The 19,441-nt window shown below is 49.8% G+C and overlaps 1 protein-coding gene across 1 annotated transcript; it reads right to left on the bottom strand.

The window, feature by feature from the left end:
• Positions 1 to 18: 18 nt before the first annotated feature.
• LOC144095981 (E3 ubiquitin-protein ligase MARCHF2-like) lies at positions 19 to 18,130 on the bottom strand. The gene is made up of 4 exons (XM_077629368.1): positions 17,855 to 18,130; positions 16,607 to 16,716; positions 16,325 to 16,548; positions 19 to 465 (listed from the first exon to the last, which is right to left on the bottom strand). Exons 1-4 carry the CDS (start codon positions 17,982 to 17,984, stop codon positions 324 to 326), a joined length of 606 nt encoding a protein of 201 aa, XP_077485494.1. The 5' UTR covers positions 17,985 to 18,130; the 3' UTR covers positions 19 to 323.
• Positions 18,131 to 19,441: the final 1,311 nt, after the last annotated feature.

The raw sequence follows: 19,441 nt of genomic DNA, 5'->3' as shown, positions 1-19,441 counted from the left end.
ACGGCTGACCTCAGCTGGTTTGAATTCAAATGGGCTCTTGGGGCGAAGCCACCTCTTTATTGCGATAAAAGACTAGAATTTAGACGTCAGTGCCTTCCGCTTAAATTTCGAACCAGTGACGTCTCCCGGCCCCGCCAGAGAAGGTCGGTTCGCGGCAGTCGTCGCTTTCCTTCGGCAGCAGGGCTGTGCACACCTCGATGTCCCGCAAGCACCAGCTGCGTGAGCTCTCCGGGACTACGCGGCGCCGGGCGCCAGCTGCTGGTGCAAATACGCTTCGTCATTGCGAGGAAAGGCTAGGAATTCGGACGCCAGAGCATTCCACTTCAATTTCGAGCCAACGTCGTCTTCCTGGCCCGGTAAGCAAGGCCGGCGCGCGGGGGCCGGATGTCATCGCTCTCCTCCGGCAGCAGGATGCGCAGCTCAGCGTTCAGCAAGCACCAGCGGCACGAGCTCTCCCAGGCCATCCTGCATAGACAGGAGAGCGTTTGTAGGGCAGAATTCCAAACTTTGACACGGCCGCTCAATCGGAACGTAAGTTGGCTTGCTCTGTGAGTGCTGCCAACCAATCTGCCACTTGGACGGCTCATGGAAACGTCTGGAGTTCTGGCATGAAATAAGTCAAGCCCACTTATAGCGACTGCAGTTAAAACGAGCACTCGCCGTCAGAACATGCATTAATACATATAGAATAGAACCTCGTCATAGTATGTATTAAAGCTATGGCACTGCGTCTCAGATATAACTAGCAACCATGGCCGCAACCCTCACGGTTATAACGAACGAGGAGGCCCCGTGAATTCGCACCCGCAGTCGAAAACCGCACGCTTCCCGCCAGCAAGGAGACCGAAGAGCATTTTCCAGCTCCCGCGATCCGCCCAATGAAAGTGCCGACTCCTCAAAACAATAAAAAAGGGCACATTGAAATTGGAGTTAAAAGACGGCCAAGCGTGCCCCGACAGGCAACAAGGTCAATCGGTAAGTGCGTCTGTGCCAGCTCGTCAAAGCATCTAACGTGGAAGCAGAAACATGGTAAAGCGAAACTACCGCGCGGTCGGCGATCAAACAGTGATAGCTATCTGAAAAGTTTCAATACCAGTCACAAGGTGTGCCTTGCTGGCCCACCCGGTCATGTGGCGTGCGTCGCCTGCCCAACTGGATCTCAGCCGTCTGCGCTGCTGCCGCGCTCAGGTAGCGCGCAGACGGCAGATGTGCGGGTGCGGACAGAAGTAAGCGGAGTGCGCCGCACAAGAGAAAAAAAAAAATCCCCGCCGACACTGCCTCAGTGTTCGGCTTAAGAGAATTAGCCATTGGAGCTTCAAGTGTTTACATCGGTGTGCTCAGCACACGTGCAGAAGACCAAATCCAAACATCTGCGGATGTTCTCTTTCAGGAAACATTACTTCTAAGTAAAGCCCCTCACTTGGATGGATGGATGGATGGATGGATGGATAAGGCTGAACCCTTTAAATCGGGCGGTGGTTCAAGCCACCTAGCCATGACTTGTGAAATTTTACTCTTGCCTTGATTTTATCCACCAATCAGATAACTTTCGTTTGGTTACTTCTACCCGCTTAAAATCTACCTTCCCTTCACTGTCCTTAAACCTCAATACCTTGGATAAACTTGGATGGATGGATGGATGGATGGATGGATGGATGGATGGATGGATGGATGGATGGATGGATGGGTGGATGGATGGGTGGATGGATGGATGGATGGATGGATGGATGGATGGATGGATGGATGGATGGATGGACGGATGGACGGACGGATGTATGGATGGATGGGTGGGTGGATGGATGCGGATGGATGGATGGATACGACTGAACCCTTTAAATCGGGTGGTGGCTCAAGCCACCTAGCCATGACTTATGAAATTTTACTCTTCTCTTGATTTTAGCCACCAACCAGATAACCTTCGCTTGGTTATTTCTACCCACTTAAAATATACTTTCCCTTCACTGTCCTTAAACCCCAATGCCTTGGATAAATCAGCCCCGCTGCTTTCCACTGTAGGGTGAAGCCCTTTACAAAAAAGTACCAAGTGTTCAGCCGTTTCCTCCTCCTCTCCGCACGCAACGCACAACGTGTCTATCTCGTGGTACCTGACTCTATATGTCTTAGTCCGCAAAACTCCCGTCCTGGCCTCAAACAAAAAAGAGCTTCCCCTACACTTATCATAGATATTTTCTTTGGCAATTTGCTGCTTAAAAATACTGTATGTTCACAGTTCTGATTCCGTCAGCATCCCTGCTTTCAACAGAGCTGTTTTTTAACCATTTTCTTAACCGATAATTGCAGATTTGCCCCCTACTGCTGTCCAGATATTTGCTTGTCAATTTTCTAGTTCGCTTTCTCCATCTCGTATCAACATTCCTTATATACAGGTATCTGAAAACGTTCCTAGCCCACTGCTTTCACCCATTTTTCTCAATCGCTCCTCAAATGCTATCTTACTGCTAGCTTCTCTGCTCTCGAACGACGCCCATCCCATATCACCCTGTACCCCCTGATTTGGTGTATTGCCATGTGCTCCCAAAGTTAGCCTCCCTACGCCACGTTGTTTAATTTCTAACCTTGCTTGAACATTTGGTCTCATGCACAGGACCGCATTACCGAAAGTCATGCTAGGAACCATCACCACTTTCCAGATCCCTCTTGCCACATCATACCTATTGTAAATCCACAGTGCCTTATTTTTCATGACAGCTGCATTCCTACTAGCTTTATTCCTTAGATATTTTTCATGCTCTGTCAGATACTCAGCACCATTGTTTATTCACACCCCAAGATACTTGTCCTCATCCACTACTTCTAGCGTGAACTCCTGTATTCTATGCTCGCCGACCTCATCATTAAATACCATGACTGCAGATTTTTCCTTACTAAACTTGAAACCTAATCTATCTCCCTCTGTACCACATATGTCTATCAACTTCTGTAAATCTTCCTTGTCGTCAGCCATTAGCAATATATGATCGGCGTATATTAGCCCCGGTAATGACTGTTTAATCAATTCTCTTTGCTTGAAAAAAGAAAGGTTGAAGCCCAGTCCGCTCCTCTCTAGCTTGGTCTCCAACCCTTGCAAGTACGACATGAACAACAAAGGAGACAGAGGACATCCTTGCCTAAGCCCCCGCTGTATCTACAGGCTCTGATACATTTTTCCCATTTTATAAGCACTCTGGTACCGTTATATATAACTTTTAAAAGATTAATTACTCCATATTTCACATCCAATGTGCCCTGTATGTCCCACAGATACTCTTGAATTACGTTGTCGTAGGCTCCCTTAATATCCAGAAATGCTAGCCATAGGGGCCTGTGTTCCTTTTCAGCAATCTCTATACACTGCGTCAATGAAAACAGATTGTCCTCCAACCTCCTTTGTTTCCGGAACCCATTTTGTAGCTCCCCTAGCACCCCCTCATTCTCCACCCAAGCTTGCAATCTGTCCTCCTTTATTATCTGCATCACCACCCTGTACACCACAGATGTCACTGTTAAGGAACTGTAGTTACTTACGTCAGCTTTGTCCTCCTTCCCTTATATATCATGTTCATTCTACTTAATCGTCATTCATCGGGGACTTTCCCATCCACTATCATTTTATTCACTACCTGTATTAATGTTTGCTTGGATTTTGGTCCTAACTTCTTTATTAACATAATCGGAATACCATCTGGTCCTGTTGACGTGCCACTAGGAACCTTCTTCTCTGCCCTTTCCCACTCGATTTGCTCAAGTGAAGCTATTGCAGTAACCTGTGTATCCTCCTTGGATAAATTATGTGCAACATTTCTTTTAAATTTTTTTGTCATCCTTGTTCCTAAGTGCTTTATCACTTCATCCCCTTCTAGTCGAATACCCTGATCTGTAACAATAAACCTTTGTTCTAGCCTAGTCTTATTAGTAATTGCATTTAGACGCTTCCAGAACTTTTGAGCTGCTTTTCTATCCTTTTTATTTACTTTTGACATTCATTGGGCACCCTTTCTTCTAATTTTCTCATTAATCAAATAGGATTCTTCCCTTCTACACTTTATGAAGGTATACCATTTTCTGTCTACTTCAACTTCTGGTCTCCCCCCCTCTTCTTGGAATATCTGTGTTCCCTGGATGCTTCCTTGCGCTTTTCTATTGCCCTCTTGACCTCCTCATCCCACCAACTCTTGGGTTTGCGTCTTTTCCCTTTTAGCTTTACACGCACCTTAGCTAGCTCTAGCTTCAGTAATCGAGTTAATTTGGTATAAGTCCATTCTGTTTCACTACCCTCAAAAATTACTTTCTCAATTTGTTTGGCTGCTGCTTCCAATTGCTTTTCTGAGTAAAAATTCCCCTCTGATTGTTCATCTCGCTTCAGTCCTACATTGGTTTCTCTTCTGAAACTCAACTTGATACGCTTGTGATCACTACCTAAGCTTCTGGAACCATGTTCATCTATGCTCATTACCCCTAATCTATTATACATTTTCTGTGACATTAGTGCATTATCTATCGTCGAGTGCGGACTCCCTGCCTCCCATGTTATGAGCCCTTCACACTTCTCGGTACTGTTGCATAAAACTAAATCATGCCTGTCACACATGTCCTGCAGCATGCTTCCTGTCGAACCTGTGTACCCATCCAGGTCTTCTATGTGTGCATTCATGTCGCCTAATATAATTATCTAGAACTGTCCTCCTAGCTCATCAATGTCGCTTGCAATACATTCTAACATTTTCCTGTTTTCCTCTTTGGCATTAACCCCTGTCCACAGGTATACAAAGCCAAGGAGTGTTTGCTTGCCTGCCACTGTTCCTTTTAGCCATAAATGTTCCATGCATCCCAGTCTAACCCTTTGAAAATTCATACATTTATGAATGAATGCCCCAATTCCACCTCTCTTTCTGCTGCCCTCTGTTCTATTGCAATATTCCCATGCGTAGTCTGGGTTACAGGGTGGTTGCTCCATGTCTCTAAGATGTGTTTCCGCTAAACCATATACCATTAATTCTTCCTGCCTTAACTGTTCTTCTATTTCCTCCCATTTCAGTCTATTCCTGCCACCTTGCATGTTAATGAAACCTATATCTGAATTAACTTGGCCCTGGCGCTTGCGGCTCTTTCTTTCCCTATGGTTCCATTGTCCGTTTGATCTTAATTCTTCCTTCTCTACACTGGTTCCTTCAGAGCTCTGGGTCCCCCCAAAAAAGCTGTTGCCTGGCGACCTATCCTACTAACCACCCTCTTGCCAGTGGCACCACCGTAGTGAATGCCATCCTGTGCAAAAGGGTGGGGCCTGGCCTCGTACACTTCCCTGTTAACTTCCATTACCCCGTATCTTAGTCGTCGACTCATTAACCTAATTACACGGTTAGCCTCAACGATCCTCTTTTCCGTTTCGCTAGCCTGCCTCTGGACCTCTGGGATTGTGCATATAGTCACATGCACACTCTCAGAGGCCTCTCTAAGCCTACGCATCCCCACTTCTAACTGCTTCTCGAGATTCTGGCTCCTCCCCTTCAGCACATCGTTGAGACCAGCATGGATAACGACAAGGTGTTCGCCATCCATGCTGCCCCCCACCACCTCCTGGGCTTTGACCATTGCATCTGCCATGCACTTCCCTGACTGGGCCTCCACCTGTACCCGCCTGTCCGCCTTCACTGTCGTCAAAACGCCTCCCTCAATCCTCGCTACGTTCGACTCACCGACTACCAGAACCCTCCTCCGCTCTAACCGTTCGCTTCCTGACTGCGACTGTTGCCCTCCGGATCGCACTACCTGGCTCTCCCGCCGCCGTACGCTACGGTCACGAGTTTTTACCTCTCTTCCCCACTCAAAGCCTGCTGCGCTACAGCACTGCAGGATCGACGAGCCTCGTCCCCCATGCACCTGACACTGATCCGAACCGGGGTGCCCTCTCGGCCGCGACCTGAGCGCTTCTACCTGCTCTTCTAGCTGTGCCCGCTTTTCCCGCTCCTCCTTCAGCTCGCCCACAATTCGCTCCAACTGGTCGGCATTAGCCTCCTCCCTCTTAAGCGACTCGGCGACCTGAGTTTCTAACGTAATCCGTTTCCCTCGTTCCACCTTCAGGTCCCCTTTGAATTCCTTAATCGTTGCTGCCCATTCCCCTTACAACATCTGAACGGCCTCCTCATAACGCTTACATATCTTGCACGCGAAGCTAGCCCCATCTGCCTCGGCTAAGCTCCTGAACTTGGTCTCGTCTAAATAGCACCAACGGTCGCACTCCTGGCACTGCACTAACTCCCCGTCCCCGTCCACCTTGACTTTCTTAGCTTGCCGACCCATCGTCCGGCCGACTACGCAACGTTAAAGTCCGCCAAGATTCCTACACAAAAAAACCTTCGTCACTACGCAACGTAAAAACCCGCCAAAATTCCTACAGAAAAAAACCTTCGGCACTACGCAACGTAAGAGCCCGCTAAAATTCCTACACGAAAACCTCTAAACTTCTAAGACACAAGCAGCGCCATCTACCTCGTGGATTTTGCACTAATATTGCGATTTACAGCCACCTTCGCTATATACGGTATACTTCCTCGTTATATCAGTTAATAAATTTATAAACGTGTGCGTCACAACACGACGAATCGTTTGACACCATCCGGAACCCCCTGCGACCAACGGATCGGCCGTAATGCCCGTCCGAAAGTCCTCGGAATGCACGGTTTGGGGGCGCAAAGGTCGTCGATGCGAGTCCCACACATATTTTGGGCTTCACCTCAATTGCTAATTTTATCTTCAGGAACATGCCAAGTCAATTGACACTACTTCGAACACTCTGCGTCAAACAGGTGGCCACCAATTTTATGCAAATGGTGGTCCCGGGTGGGGGGGGGGGGCACTTTAATGTTGCTATATGGGCACATATATAACGGATCGAAACTATAGGTATCAAGTGAGGCGCTACGCGCCCACTGTTGCTATGTGATGTAGTATGGTCACGTGTTTGCTGTTTTGGTCAATTTGACCTTTATTGCAGACAGACGCGTCCTTGACAAACGTTAGTAAGAGCTAACGCTCTTACACTATAGGATGCCTTGATGTCCGCTCGGCTCCGTGGCGCTGGCCATCGAGGCACCCTAGAAAAACTAGTGTCACTGGATCTAGTGACTCTAGAAAAAACTGCGTGGCAGCGCCGCCAAGCCGAGTAGGGCGAAAGCTCAAATTCGCCACGCGTATGTGCAAGGTCCCAACCGGCGCGACCCCCTCATTGCTCCGCTTGTCTCGCATTCAGCAGGCGTCTATGTCGTGCTGATAATGATTATGACTGGGTGGTAGTGCCCTGTGTAGCGAGCGGGCATTTCGGAATGCACAGACCACTTCATTGATAAGGCAGAGCCCGCGGGAACGGCCATTAAGCCGCTTCGTCTGAGAAAGCGGGAGGCACGTATACGCCGCAAATAACTCGCGTGTTTCGAACTATTGTTGCCTCTTGGACTCACCTGCGTCTCGTTAGCAGCCAAACGCGCTCAAAATTTACTCCACGTACTGCCGCAGTTTCGTGTTAATTCACTCTAGTTATCACCGATGATTCGCCTTGCCCCTGAGAGGCGCCGACGCAAGACCAATGCATGCACCCAGGACACCGCCCGTGTACTGGAACCTCTTATCGCCTCAGCTTATTGCCACCGAGACGGCGCGCTGCGTATCGCGCTGTCATGTGCGGAGCAGACCTCGGGTAATCACACTGCGTGCACCTTCCGATCTTAGGGCGACTACAAGCAGCCGCTGTCTCGCTTCCTCACGTGAATGCCGCGGCAGCGGTGCGTCACTGTTGCGTGCCGCGCGTGCGAAATTCGGCCTATACGTACCCGTGTGCGGGCACTAATCAGAGGATGAGCCATGACAGGCACCAGGCAGCGATCGTAACTCCTCTGTTCGAGCTATATTAGTTCACTGCCACCAGTTACATTTAGACATCAGTCTGTTTTACAATATACGCGTTCCGACCCATCGGCAGCATCCAATAGCCTTGGGAGCAGTCACTATCCTTGCGACGCTGGATCGCGCAAGAAGCGCCAGAAGCGGCGGTTTCTTCTTATTTTAAGCTGAGCAAATAGACCAGGTTCCAGCGCAGGAGCAATGTGCTGCCGGACACACACACAGAGGGCGCATGCATTGCCGCTGCATCGGTACCATGGAGCAAGGCCAAAATCAATGGCAACTACATTAAACGAACCAGAAACTGCGGCGGCTGATAGAGTGTTTTGAGCACGTTTCGTCTATAGCGAGACGCAAATGAGTCCCAAAGGCAACAGAAGTTCGAAGCACGCGGGCTATTAGGGGTGGAAACGCACTGTTACGTTTCGCCTACGACGCGCGGTATAGCCGGCGCGGATGCAACGGACGCCGGGGCTTCGTTCAAAGTGGCGGTCATTTTGGCCCGTTCAGCGCTGCCGCAACGCCTCCCGCCAAGCGCGTCCAGGCAGGTTTCAATGCCACGTGTCTTCGTGTGTGCGTGTGTGTGTGTGCATGTTGGTGCCCACGCTTGTCAAAGCGCGGCAGCCGGGGAGAGGAGCTCCCCAACTGGGAGGCGAGGAGGTCTGACCGGCGCCGGCCCGGCGGACGCGTCACGTCACGTCTCAACATGTCCGTGCGTCGCCGTCTCGTGCGCCTCATCCCGAGCCGTTGCTTCTTGCCCTCGACTCCGAGGGTATAAAGGCAGCTGCCCCGGACGCCAAAGAGAGACTTCGATTTCTTCCGTCGAGTAACGTGGTCGCCCTGACCGGCTGCTCTTTTGCGATGCTAGAATAAACAAGTTGTTCTGTTGGCAGTCGACTCATCCTTTGCCAGGACCTTCGGATGTTTCCAGCTGTGCCCCAGGCCGCCAGGCCAACGCTACCCTTGGGGCTTGCGACCCATTTACAACAGCACCTACAGTCGTCTCATATGGAGCGGCGTAATGGTATATAGCGTCGCCCCCGTGGGCTCTGCAGCATTATGGCAGCGGTCTGCGCATTCCGAAATGATCACTCGCTACAAAGGGCGCAACCACCCGACCATACTCATCATTAGCGTGACACTGACGCCGGCCCAATGCGAGGCAAGCGCAGTATTTGGAGAGTTGCGCTGGCTGAGGGCGTGCACAGGCGCGTGGCGATTTTGAGCTTTCTTCTGGTTCGGCTAGATTGCACTGACACGTAGTTCTTTCTAGAGTTACTATATAGACTATATAGTAACTATATAGCAACTCCAGCCTATACAGTACCTTTATTTCTTTCTAGTGTTCTATATAGACTATATAGTAACTATATAGCAACTCTAGCCTATACAGTAACTTTATTTCTTTCTAGTGTTCCTATATAGCATATACAGGAACAGTAGTTCTTTCTACGTTGACACGCAGCGTCACTAGAGAAGTTTTAAGAGTGCTGCGTTCAACCGCGTTTCTTTTCCCCGCGCCGCCGGACTTGGAAGTATATGGCTGCCGCGGCCTAATGTTGCCGTAACAGCAAACAATATATGTTTTGCAAGGACTTCCCATCGAGCGGGGGGCTTTGTAAGCCTCTGGGCGTTCCTCTAGGACCCGCAAATATGCGCAAGATGTTGCTTCAGCGAGTTATACAAAAAGTATTGTTTGCCGACTCTACTGTTAGTGTCCGTTCACGTTGTCTCCGAAGTTAGCTGTGCCAATGCGCAGTTTATTTTGTCACTTACAATAACGACGTTGTGAAGGCAGATAAACAGGGCACACGGATGTAATTGCAGTGCTGGGAACGTCAGACAGGGCAAGCCACGAAGCTTCCATATCCGGTGGCGGGGAGAGGTGGCTCGAGGTACTCTGAAAACTTATCCAGTGACTCTATAGTTCTTTCTTGTGCGGCGCGCCCCGTTTACTCCTGTCCGCGCCTGTGCTAAAGCGATTTGAAGGTGATCACCGCAGGTGTTAACCTACTCGGACTAAACTGCTCCAACGCCGTTTATTTTCGAAAGAAAGCCGGAAAGAGTCTTGAGCTTAGCTAGCCGAAGGATTCCTCAATCCTGTACCGTCATGTTTGTTACGGAATGAGTGACAGTCATGCCAGGAAAAATCTGTTGGTCCGTTTTAGTCGGAAAGAACATGATAATCTTAAAAACACGATATAGATATAGACAGGTTCTGAGCGCACATGCGCGCTGTGGTAGCTTCTTCGCTGCACCCTTACAGCTTTGTGGAGGATCGAAGACGATCGAAGATGCCGACCAGTTGCCATGAATGCCTCAGTTGCTATTATCGCGCCCCTAAAGCGGCCTGTTCGCAGCAAGCGTCTCGGCCAGGAGCACGTGATCACGCTAGAGAGCTTAGGAAGCGGCTTAGAAACGTGTACAACAAACGTTTTAAAGGAATAAACGCCACTTTTGTCTCACTGCATTCTTTTTTGGCTCTAGTGTAGGGCAAGTCCACGTACTACGAATTTTGCATACAATGAATGCAGTCCGTCAGTTTCATGATAAGTGGGTTTGACTGTATGGACATTTTATAGGCTGCTTTCTCTGAATGACCGGTGATTTCTGGGACAAATGCGACACTCAAGGACTTGGCGTACACCAACACAAGAATCATTAATTCCTCTACGTGTTTTATTTTACTGGGATTGCTTTGTTTTACCGCAGCGGTGGCCTAGCTATAGCGTCTTTAGCATCCGCTTCGCATATGAGAGGTGCCGGGTTTGATTCCAAGTTCCGCCAGGTACCCACCAGTGATACAGAGGGTACAAGCTTTATCCTGGCCTGGTGCTCGGATTATCTGGGGCGAAATGATTGAGAAATGGTTATTTGGCCACACCTTGTGTAAAGAAAAATACCTTGTGACATAGAGCTCTTCAGCCAAAGCTGTCTTTGCGCCATAAAATTCACCATCATAATCAGCCTTTTAAATAAAATTGGTTTTTGGGGAAAGGAAGTGGCGCTGTATATGTCTCACATCTCGGCGGACACCTGAGCCGCGCCGTAAGGGAAGGGATAAAGGAGGGACAAAGAAGAGAGGAAGAAAGAGGTGCTGTAGTGGAGGGCTCCGGAATAATTTCGACCACCTGGGGATCTATAACGCGCACTGACATCGCACAGCACACGGGCGCCTTTCGCGTTTCGCCTCCATCGAAACGCGGCCGCCGCGGTCGGGCTCGAACCTTGTTCCGCGTTTATGTACTGCATGCGCGCGTATAACCTGATTAAAAGGCCCCTGAAACTGTTAGTACCACGAGTAAGAAAAGCTAAAGACTGATAGGTACTGAACCACCCATCGTCCTTCCGCAAAAATTTCCGACCTACAGTCGGATACAACTGAAGTCCGTAGTTGCCGCCACACACAATTCCCCCAATACAAAAAGTAGTCCGCTAAAATCACAGACTGAAACGCCTTTCGGGAAGCATGCGACGAACACCTCATCAAAGGAGGGATTCAGTCGATTGAAGAATGGGGAAACATACTCAAGCAAAGCAAAATGAGCATACCAAAGAGATCAAGAGAACAACACAGACACCCGAAGTAGACGCCAGGCTGCTTAGGCTATGGGAAGCCAGACGTGGTCTAATCATGATGCGGAAGAAACAGAAACACAACAGGAAGCTCAAACTTAAAATAGCAGAAATTACAACGAAAGCAGAGGAGTACGCAGTACCGTTGGCGAAAACGAACTGGCAGCAATTCAGTGACTCCCTCAACAGAACTCTGAGCACAGCTAGGACATGGCATATCCTGAAAGCGCTCATCGATCCGACCAAAACCAAAGCAGAAAACAATAAAGCAGTACACCGATTAATCCACCAGTTCGAAGGAACCGATGAGGAACTCCTGGACAAAGTGCGCATCAAGTGCTTCGGGGACACATACCCGAGAACCTATGCAAGAGATTATCGGGGAAAGAAAATCCAAACCTAGATAGACCCATCACACGAGAAGTCTATGCAGCAATTCGAAGCACAACTAGGAATACGCGTCAGCGGGTGCGGAAAAAATCAACAACGCACTCATCCGCAACCTCAGTGACGAGCTAGTCGCCCAATTAACCGATTTCCTCAACAAGCACTGGGCAGCGGAGACCGTTCCCGAGAATTGGAAGCATGCAGAGGTGGTTATGATTCCAAAACCGGGCAAAAAGCTACAAATCGAAAACCTAAGACCCATCTCCCTCACATCGTGTCTCGGCAAGCTGTACGAGAGAGTGGTAACATTAAGGCTACAACAATACCTATCCCCACAGTATGTTCGGATTCAGGGCGAAGCTGTCGACCCAAGACGTACTTCTACAAATCAAAGAAGGAGTTCTAAGTAACGTCCCTAGGGACGGAGAGAACGTAATAATGGCACTGGATATCAAAGGAGCTTTTGACAACGTAAGCCACGAAGCCATCCTAACAGGCCTGGACGACCTGAACTGCGCCAGGAGGGTATTCGGTTACGTCAAAGCTTTCCTCTCAGATAGAACAGCGACGATAGGGCTGGGAGAACTCCGCTCGGAGAAGTTCCACACCCCTAACAAGGGAACTCCCCAGGGCTCGGTAATCTCACCTACGCTTTTTAACGTTGCAATAATCAGCCTTGCAAAACAACTTAGGAATACACCATGCCATGTATGCCGACGGCATCACCATCTGGACAAATACGGGCTCACTAAAAGAAAAGGAAGAAAGACTACAGGATGCCACGACCTGCGCAGAGAACTACGTAAAAGCGAGAGGGCTAGCATGCTCCACCGAAAAATCAGAACTGCTCAGAGTCTGGAGAGGGAAACAAAGCAGCACAGTCCCGAACAGCGACGAGCTTAGGCTCAACGTCTACCTAGAGGGGAAACCCATACCATAAAAAACACTCATAAGAATCTTGGGCATATGGATACAATCAAACCAACGGTGTAAACATGCACTTGCCCTACTCAAAGCTTCCACCCTACAAGTTGCCCGCATGATCACGCGCGTCTCCCATAAACGCTCGGGCATGCAAGAAGAAGACACGCTAAAGCTGGTCAGGAGCCTGGTGATCAGCCGAGTCACCTGCAGTCTTCAATACTACAACCCAATCAAAAGCGAAATCCAACAGATCGATGCGATTATACGCAAAGCATACAAAACAGCACTCCATCTACCGCAATGCACATCCACAGGGAAGCTTTTAGCACTATGACTTCATAACAAACTTTGAAGAACTGAGAGAGGCACAACACGTCGCCCAGTTGCAGAGACTACAGCAGACTCCGTCTGGCAGGGAGCTTCTGCAGAAGTTGGGATGCAACGAACAAATACAAGAAATCCAGCGAACCGCGACTATCCCGGACGGCATACGGGGCACAATTAGAGTGACCCCCATCCCAAAGAACATGGACCCCAACCTACACGAAGAACGCAGAAAGGCGAGAGCCGAGTACATCCAAAAATCACTAGCCCGTCAGACAACAACGGTGTATGTGGACGCAGCCACATACCTCAGAAGGACGGGACAAAACAACCCCAACGCGGTAGCGGCTGTGATAAACTCGGACATGCGGGAAATCATCAGCGCGTCGCTACGGGACTGCATGGTAGTCGAGGCTGAAGAAGTGGCCGTCGCTCTAGCGGCAGCGGAGGGCTACCGGACGAAGCGATCCTTAACAATACTAACCGACTCTCAAAATGGCATGCCGAAACTTCATGTTAGGCAGAATAGGTCACAGAGCAACTCCGCATACTCCGCTCTGGGGACCGACCCAAACAAAGCACAGAAGAAGAACCAATAAAACATACGATAGTATGGACGCCTGGACACGCGGGAGTGGAAGGCAACCAAGCGGTCGACAGGGTAGCTCGAGGGTACACTTTTTACCGAGCTCCCCCCACAAGCGACCTCGAGGAAGCCGAACCTGTCCCTAGAGATTACTCGGCAATCTTAAACCACTACAAGGGCTGCAGGAAACGGTACCCCCACCACATAAATCTCTCTCCAGGGAAGACGCCGTCGCCTGGAGGCTGCTACAAACGGGCTCATACCCAAATCTAAATACACTCAACAAAATACAACCCACACAATACACAGACAAATGCCCATGGTGCCATGAAACACCCACGCTCTATCACATAACGTGGGCCTGCCAGAAAATAAAGGTGGCACCAAAAATACCAAACCCGAGTGCGGAGCAATGGGAAGGACTGCTCTCCAGTGACCGTCAGGACGTCCAACTTGGGCTGATCCGGCGAGCACAGCTGGCAGCGGCATCCAGCGGAGCCCTGGACTAGGGGCAGACGACCATTGCTAAGAAGACGGACGACACGCCTGACTCCGCCAAATTGCTCACCTACTCTCTAGAGCTCAATAAACGTTTTCCTTCCTTCCTTCCGCTGTTAAAGCTTTCCTTGTTATCTAAACAAAAAGCTAACTGCCAGAAGAAATTATAAGCTCAAGAATTTTGATGCCTCAGGTTTGTTTGATACAGCCAAACACCAAAAAGCTGATTTCGCTTACTGTTGAGTGACTGGTCAGCGGAGTAATGCAGGACGCCGCGGACCATGGTCCATTGTTAGCAACTGCTGTTTTTTTAATAGTTGTATCCTGTTATAGCTTATATAGTACTAGAGATATAGGCGATCATCGCCTCGGTGGCTCAGTGGTTATGGCGCTCTGCTGCTGACCCGAAAGACGTGGGTACGATCCCGGCCGCAGCGGTCAAGTTTCGATGGACGCGAAATTCTAGAGGCCTGTGTACTGCGCGATGAAAGAGCACGTTAAAGAACCTCAGATGGTCGAAATTTCCGGAGCCCTTCACTACGGCGTCCCTCATAGCCGGAGTCGCTTTGGGACGTTAAACTCTCATAAACCAAACCAGACATAGGCGATAAAAAACGACCCTCTCCCTATTCTCCACCGACCCATACATCGGAGCCATCCAGGGGAAAAAATCAAGCTATAGGACTACGCTCCGCCCACAAATACGTCACGCGGCTAAGTTTAGTTCCGGTCGGCGCGCTCACCCTCCGCCACGGCTGGGCTGGAGAGGAGCGATACGCTGCCGCCTCCAGTCCGTCTGTGCCCTCGCGTACCTGCTTCGCTTATTTCGTTTACAAGCGTAGTTGCAGTTTTCTCGCAATAAGAGTGGCGTTACATTTCATGGCGAGCCAATAAAAGCCTCTCACTCATGACGCCTCGCGAGCCATACGACGTCGCAAGGCAGGATTCGCGTAAGAAACCGGCACCAGACGTCGCCGCGAGCCGCGTGAATGGAAATTTTTAAAAGTTGTTTGTAACTTGTTGGCTCGCTTCTGAAGACCTGCAAGCCTCACGAACGCTCAATAGTCTCACATAATGCACGCATTTTATAGCCACCTTCAAAGTAATTTTATTGAAGAGACTATAAATCTTAACATAAAATGTCAAAGTTAAATGTTTAGGGGAATCCCCCAAGGTGGAGTAGCCGAACTTTTCTCCAACTACGAAGTTTCTGAGAAAGCTTTACAGCTTTTCTTTGTAGCCGTATTGCTGCGCTTGGGTGGATGTCGATAAGTAATTACTCCCTTACTAAAATGTCTAAATATAATATGCGTTACCTTACAAGGCTTCGATGTGCAACTTTACGAAAATATGACCAATATAAACCAAAGCAAACAGCCTAAACGGCAGGTGTTCGTGCAGACTCAGCGTTAAGCTTTCCCTCGCGAGGGACGACGATTGTGAAGTGATCGAGCAGGGACGGATTTTTGGTAGGGGACGGTTGAGGTGGTACGGGGGTGGATGGAACTTTCTTGGGAAGAAAAACTTGGGTGCCCATGCGGTTTTCGCAAAGAAAACTTGCTTAGAGGATATGGTCTGGCACTTTCCAATCGCACGCCCTGACCCAGAAGCTTGAGAGCCCGACTTTGGCCGCACTTATATATAGTTGCGAGGAGCAGGAAGAGGAGAGGAAAAGCGCGGAAACTATCGCGTGAAGCGCAAGCTAATCCTGACCGCATTTCCAGGCAGGCTCAGTGCAAAAACACTTGTGTTCTGTTCGATGTCAGTGCACGTTAAGGAACCTCAGGTGGCCGAACTTAATTCTACGCCCTTCACTACGGCGGCTCTTTCTCCATCCGTCCACCACATCCTCTATCCGTTTCTTCACGGCACGGTTGAAGTGCCCGCCTTGGGTAAGTCATTGCGCCTTTCCTTTACTCGATCCTTGCATAAAACACGCAAACACACTCGGGCACGCAAGCTCGGTCGGCTGCGAAGAGGATGAAGTTATGACGCGAGGAAAGGTGCATGCATTTCTGTAGAATTAAGCCTCGTCCTGCATATATGACCACGACTGCATGCTTTCCTTCCCCACGCAAGACAACTGAGTTACAAGCGCATTAGTCCGTTCGCCAGCGGAGACTAAGGACGGCGTACCTGAAGGCGACGAAGGGAAAGACGGACCAGAGGAAGGCCTGGGCCACCAGCGCGGCGGCGTTCGCAATCTGATACATCCAGGGCAGGCGTCCCCACATGCGCACGGTGAGCAGCCAGGCGAAGGCGAACACGTGCAGCAGGCTCAGGCTGAAGATGATGCCCAGGAGAGCGTACACGAGCGGCTCCTTGCGTCCCTCCGGGTGCTGCAGCAGCTCGCAGAAGGTCTGCACGCAGCCACTGCCTGCAGTAGGCCTCCGACAACGCACGGCGGCGCGCACTCACCCTGCTTTTCCGTAGTATTGGGTAGTTGTAGTGGCAGATGTTGCACTCTTCCTCCCTGCGCTCCGAGACCCATCGCTCCATGCACGGTTTGTGCGCAAAGCCGATGCTTCCTGCACAAAATCCTGCTCAGGCACAGCACTTATTCTGTTCGCTTGCCACTCTCATCACGTCACCGTAACTTATACACAGCGCCAGAATTTCACAGTTAAATGTGTATTCATTCTGTGTACCTGTCGATCACTGATCACGTGCGCATGCACGACATATCATGCATTCATTACGCAGTTCACCTGAGCACGGCCGTACTGCCGCAAGGCAGTCGTTGCAGTTGCCGATCCGCTCTCCGAGGTGTGCTGTATAGACAGCCGGTGATACAGTGCACGCCTATGCAGTGCTAAAACTCTCCAACATAGCAAACGATTGCTAGCCAATGCTGCGGGAGTTATGTTACGAATGCTAAAGCCATAATCTCTTCAAAAAATAGCGATCCAAAACGCCGCGGGGTGTGATTTCAATACACTACCCTTCCAGACATGGTCTGCCTCTCCAAAATTTTGGACGAACACTAACACCCCCTCTCCTTGAATCTGCGCGGTGCCTCTGTATCACGCCACCAAGCTTTCGTAGCACATCGCTCGAAATGAGTATCAGAAGGGGTGCCCCTCAAAACCAAATTCCCCCTCCCTCTCTCCAAATCCCTACCTAGGAACTAAAAATCTTTGGAATAAATTCTCCGTCGCGAGAGGTAACCCCTAAATTTCAAACGCAGACGCGTAAACAGATACCTAAGCAAGAAGGCGCAGGAGGTCACATACAAAATGACAGGTTCATTTCTTCCAGTCATTTCTTCTGTACGTGCTGGAATCTAGCGAATAGAAGTAACGTCCTTAGCTAAAGCTAATCACAGTCACAGCTGCCTCCTCATGAGCGAACGGGAGGATTTCTGCAATGAATTTCTAACATTCCGAACTGAACCCTGCAACATATTGTGCGAGAATGACGTGGATACCAGAAGTGAACAGCACAATGCGCGCATCCGTCGGGCGAAACCTAGCAGCTTCATCAATCAGTCGGCGCGACAACAAAACAGCGAATCTCGGCCCGTTCTCAGCCAAAGAGGATGTGTGACCGCGGTTCGTAGGTGGTAACTACACTGGCCACACACGACGACGCGCGCATCCTTTGTGAATCCTGAATCCGTTAACTTCTAGCCGCGCAGAGTGCGCGTTACCCGGGTGAATAACGCACCTCGACACATGCATGGTTGCAGGAGGGAGCCGCAGCTGACCCCACGGAAGCAGATGCGGCAGATGTCGACGTCATCGGGCCTCGAGTCCTTGCTCGAAGGCCCAGCGGAGGCGGCACTCATCGAATCCATGCCATCGCAGGCGCCCCTGACTCGACGGCTTTGTCCTCGTCTTTCTCACCACGCCGCCATGCATGCGGTGACGGCAGCACCGCTCACATGGAGATGCCCGCCAATGAGGAAAGCAGCTCTAAGCGGTCGTGCTTCGATGATCTTATTTTCCTGTCGTCTTATGATCGCATTCTGAGGCTCCTATCCGGTCGCCACGTTTCCCAGCGCCTAGCAGACGCCGCTTAAAGAACCAAAAACAGAGAATTCCCAAGACAGGATGAAATCAGAACGATTTCACCCTTTCCTCTTTTTTTCCTGATTAAAACGAATTGCAGGAGGAGGATATACATTCGGAAGGAACCATTGATGATGAATTTTAATGGATGATGGACATCTTGGTTCAAGAATGCCTCGCCATAGGTGCATGGTTTCTACGCAGGGTGAGGTCAAAGACCAGTTTTATAAGCATTTCACCCCAGAGAAGCCGAGCACCAGGCCAGACACAAAGTAAGCCAGAAAAGGAAGCCCGACAGCTCGCTCTGCCGATGCACAGTTAAGGCAACTGGCGTTTAGCGGCTTCTTTTTGTCAATAATAAAACGGAACTAGAGCAGCGATGCCGGATTTGCCTTACAGTTGTTCCCATATTTTCGAGGTAGTTATTTTTTAGGTGCTGTAGCATATAGTTTCTTACTATTCACTAGAGGGAAAGCTGGTGGCTCTGTACTTCATCAACCATGGACGACCGAGGCATGCCGGGAAGACAGCGGTTTTGGATGGACATCTGGTGGATTGCTGACTGAGCTACGGATTGCATTTTTTGGCTGTTCAATTTCGCTTTCACCACTGTAATTTTCACTGATTTTTTGTGCGCTTTGTGGTGGTGTAGTTATCCAGCTTTTATCCAGCTGGAGCAGTTATTCAGCTGGTGTAGTTATCTAGATTTGAAATCCGAAGCGCTCGAAGTGAGCTGAGCAGAGTGTCTGGCTCCTGCTAGGTCTGAAGCTCGCTTTCCCCATCGCCTGGAGCCACTTACGCAGCAAGCTGGCTTTGTCCAGCAGAAGCCTGTGCTACTGTGCACTGTAAGGTAAAAGAAGGCAACAAAGTTTTTTTTTTTGAGAAGTGGGAACTCAGCAGTCTGCTGCTGTGACCATTCTGAACATAGCTCGTAGGAAGGAGTTTCATGTCTTTTAAAAGCGCAAAGTACTTCGAATAGCTCAACTTATATGTTAACGGTACTCACCGAAGATTGCGTTTGCTTCAATTAGAAGAGTGGCGGAGTCCGCGCATTGCATGCATGAACGACTTCCACTTCATGACTTAATTCACGCAGATACGCGCATGTTGCACTTGTCAGCCTGAACACGCCCGTCACTTACTTGTGATAGGACAGGTTTACGCTTCCTAGTTCATGTTTTTCTTGGCAAAATCTGTAAGCGCAGCGCCAGGACATGGGGAGAGCCGGCACTTAACGCGTGCA

The sequence above is a fragment of the Amblyomma americanum genome, chromosome 1 (assembly GCF_052857255.1).
Source record: "Amblyomma americanum isolate KBUSLIRL-KWMA chromosome 1, ASM5285725v1, whole genome shotgun sequence".
In the NCBI taxonomy this organism is placed as follows: Eukaryota; Metazoa; Arthropoda; class Arachnida; order Ixodida; family Ixodidae; genus Amblyomma; species Amblyomma americanum.
Note: the sequence above shows the minus strand (reverse complement) of the source record. Positions and strands in the feature narration are given on the sequence as shown.

Bases quoted from the DNA above. Each gene is read 5' to 3' on its own strand.
- LOC144095981 (XM_077629368.1), bottom strand. From the start codon at position 17,984: ATGGATTCGATGAGTGCCGCCTCCGCTGGGCCTTCGAGCAAGGACTCG. The intron at 16,549-16,606 runs GTGAGTGCGCGC...GGCTGCGTGCAG, and splicing joins CAATACTACGGAAAAGCAGG to ACCTTCTGCGAGCTGCTGCA. The intron at 466-16,324 runs GTACGCCGTCCT...CTGTCTATGCAG, and splicing joins TTTCCCTTCGTCGCCTTCAG to GATGGCCTGGGAGAGCTCGT.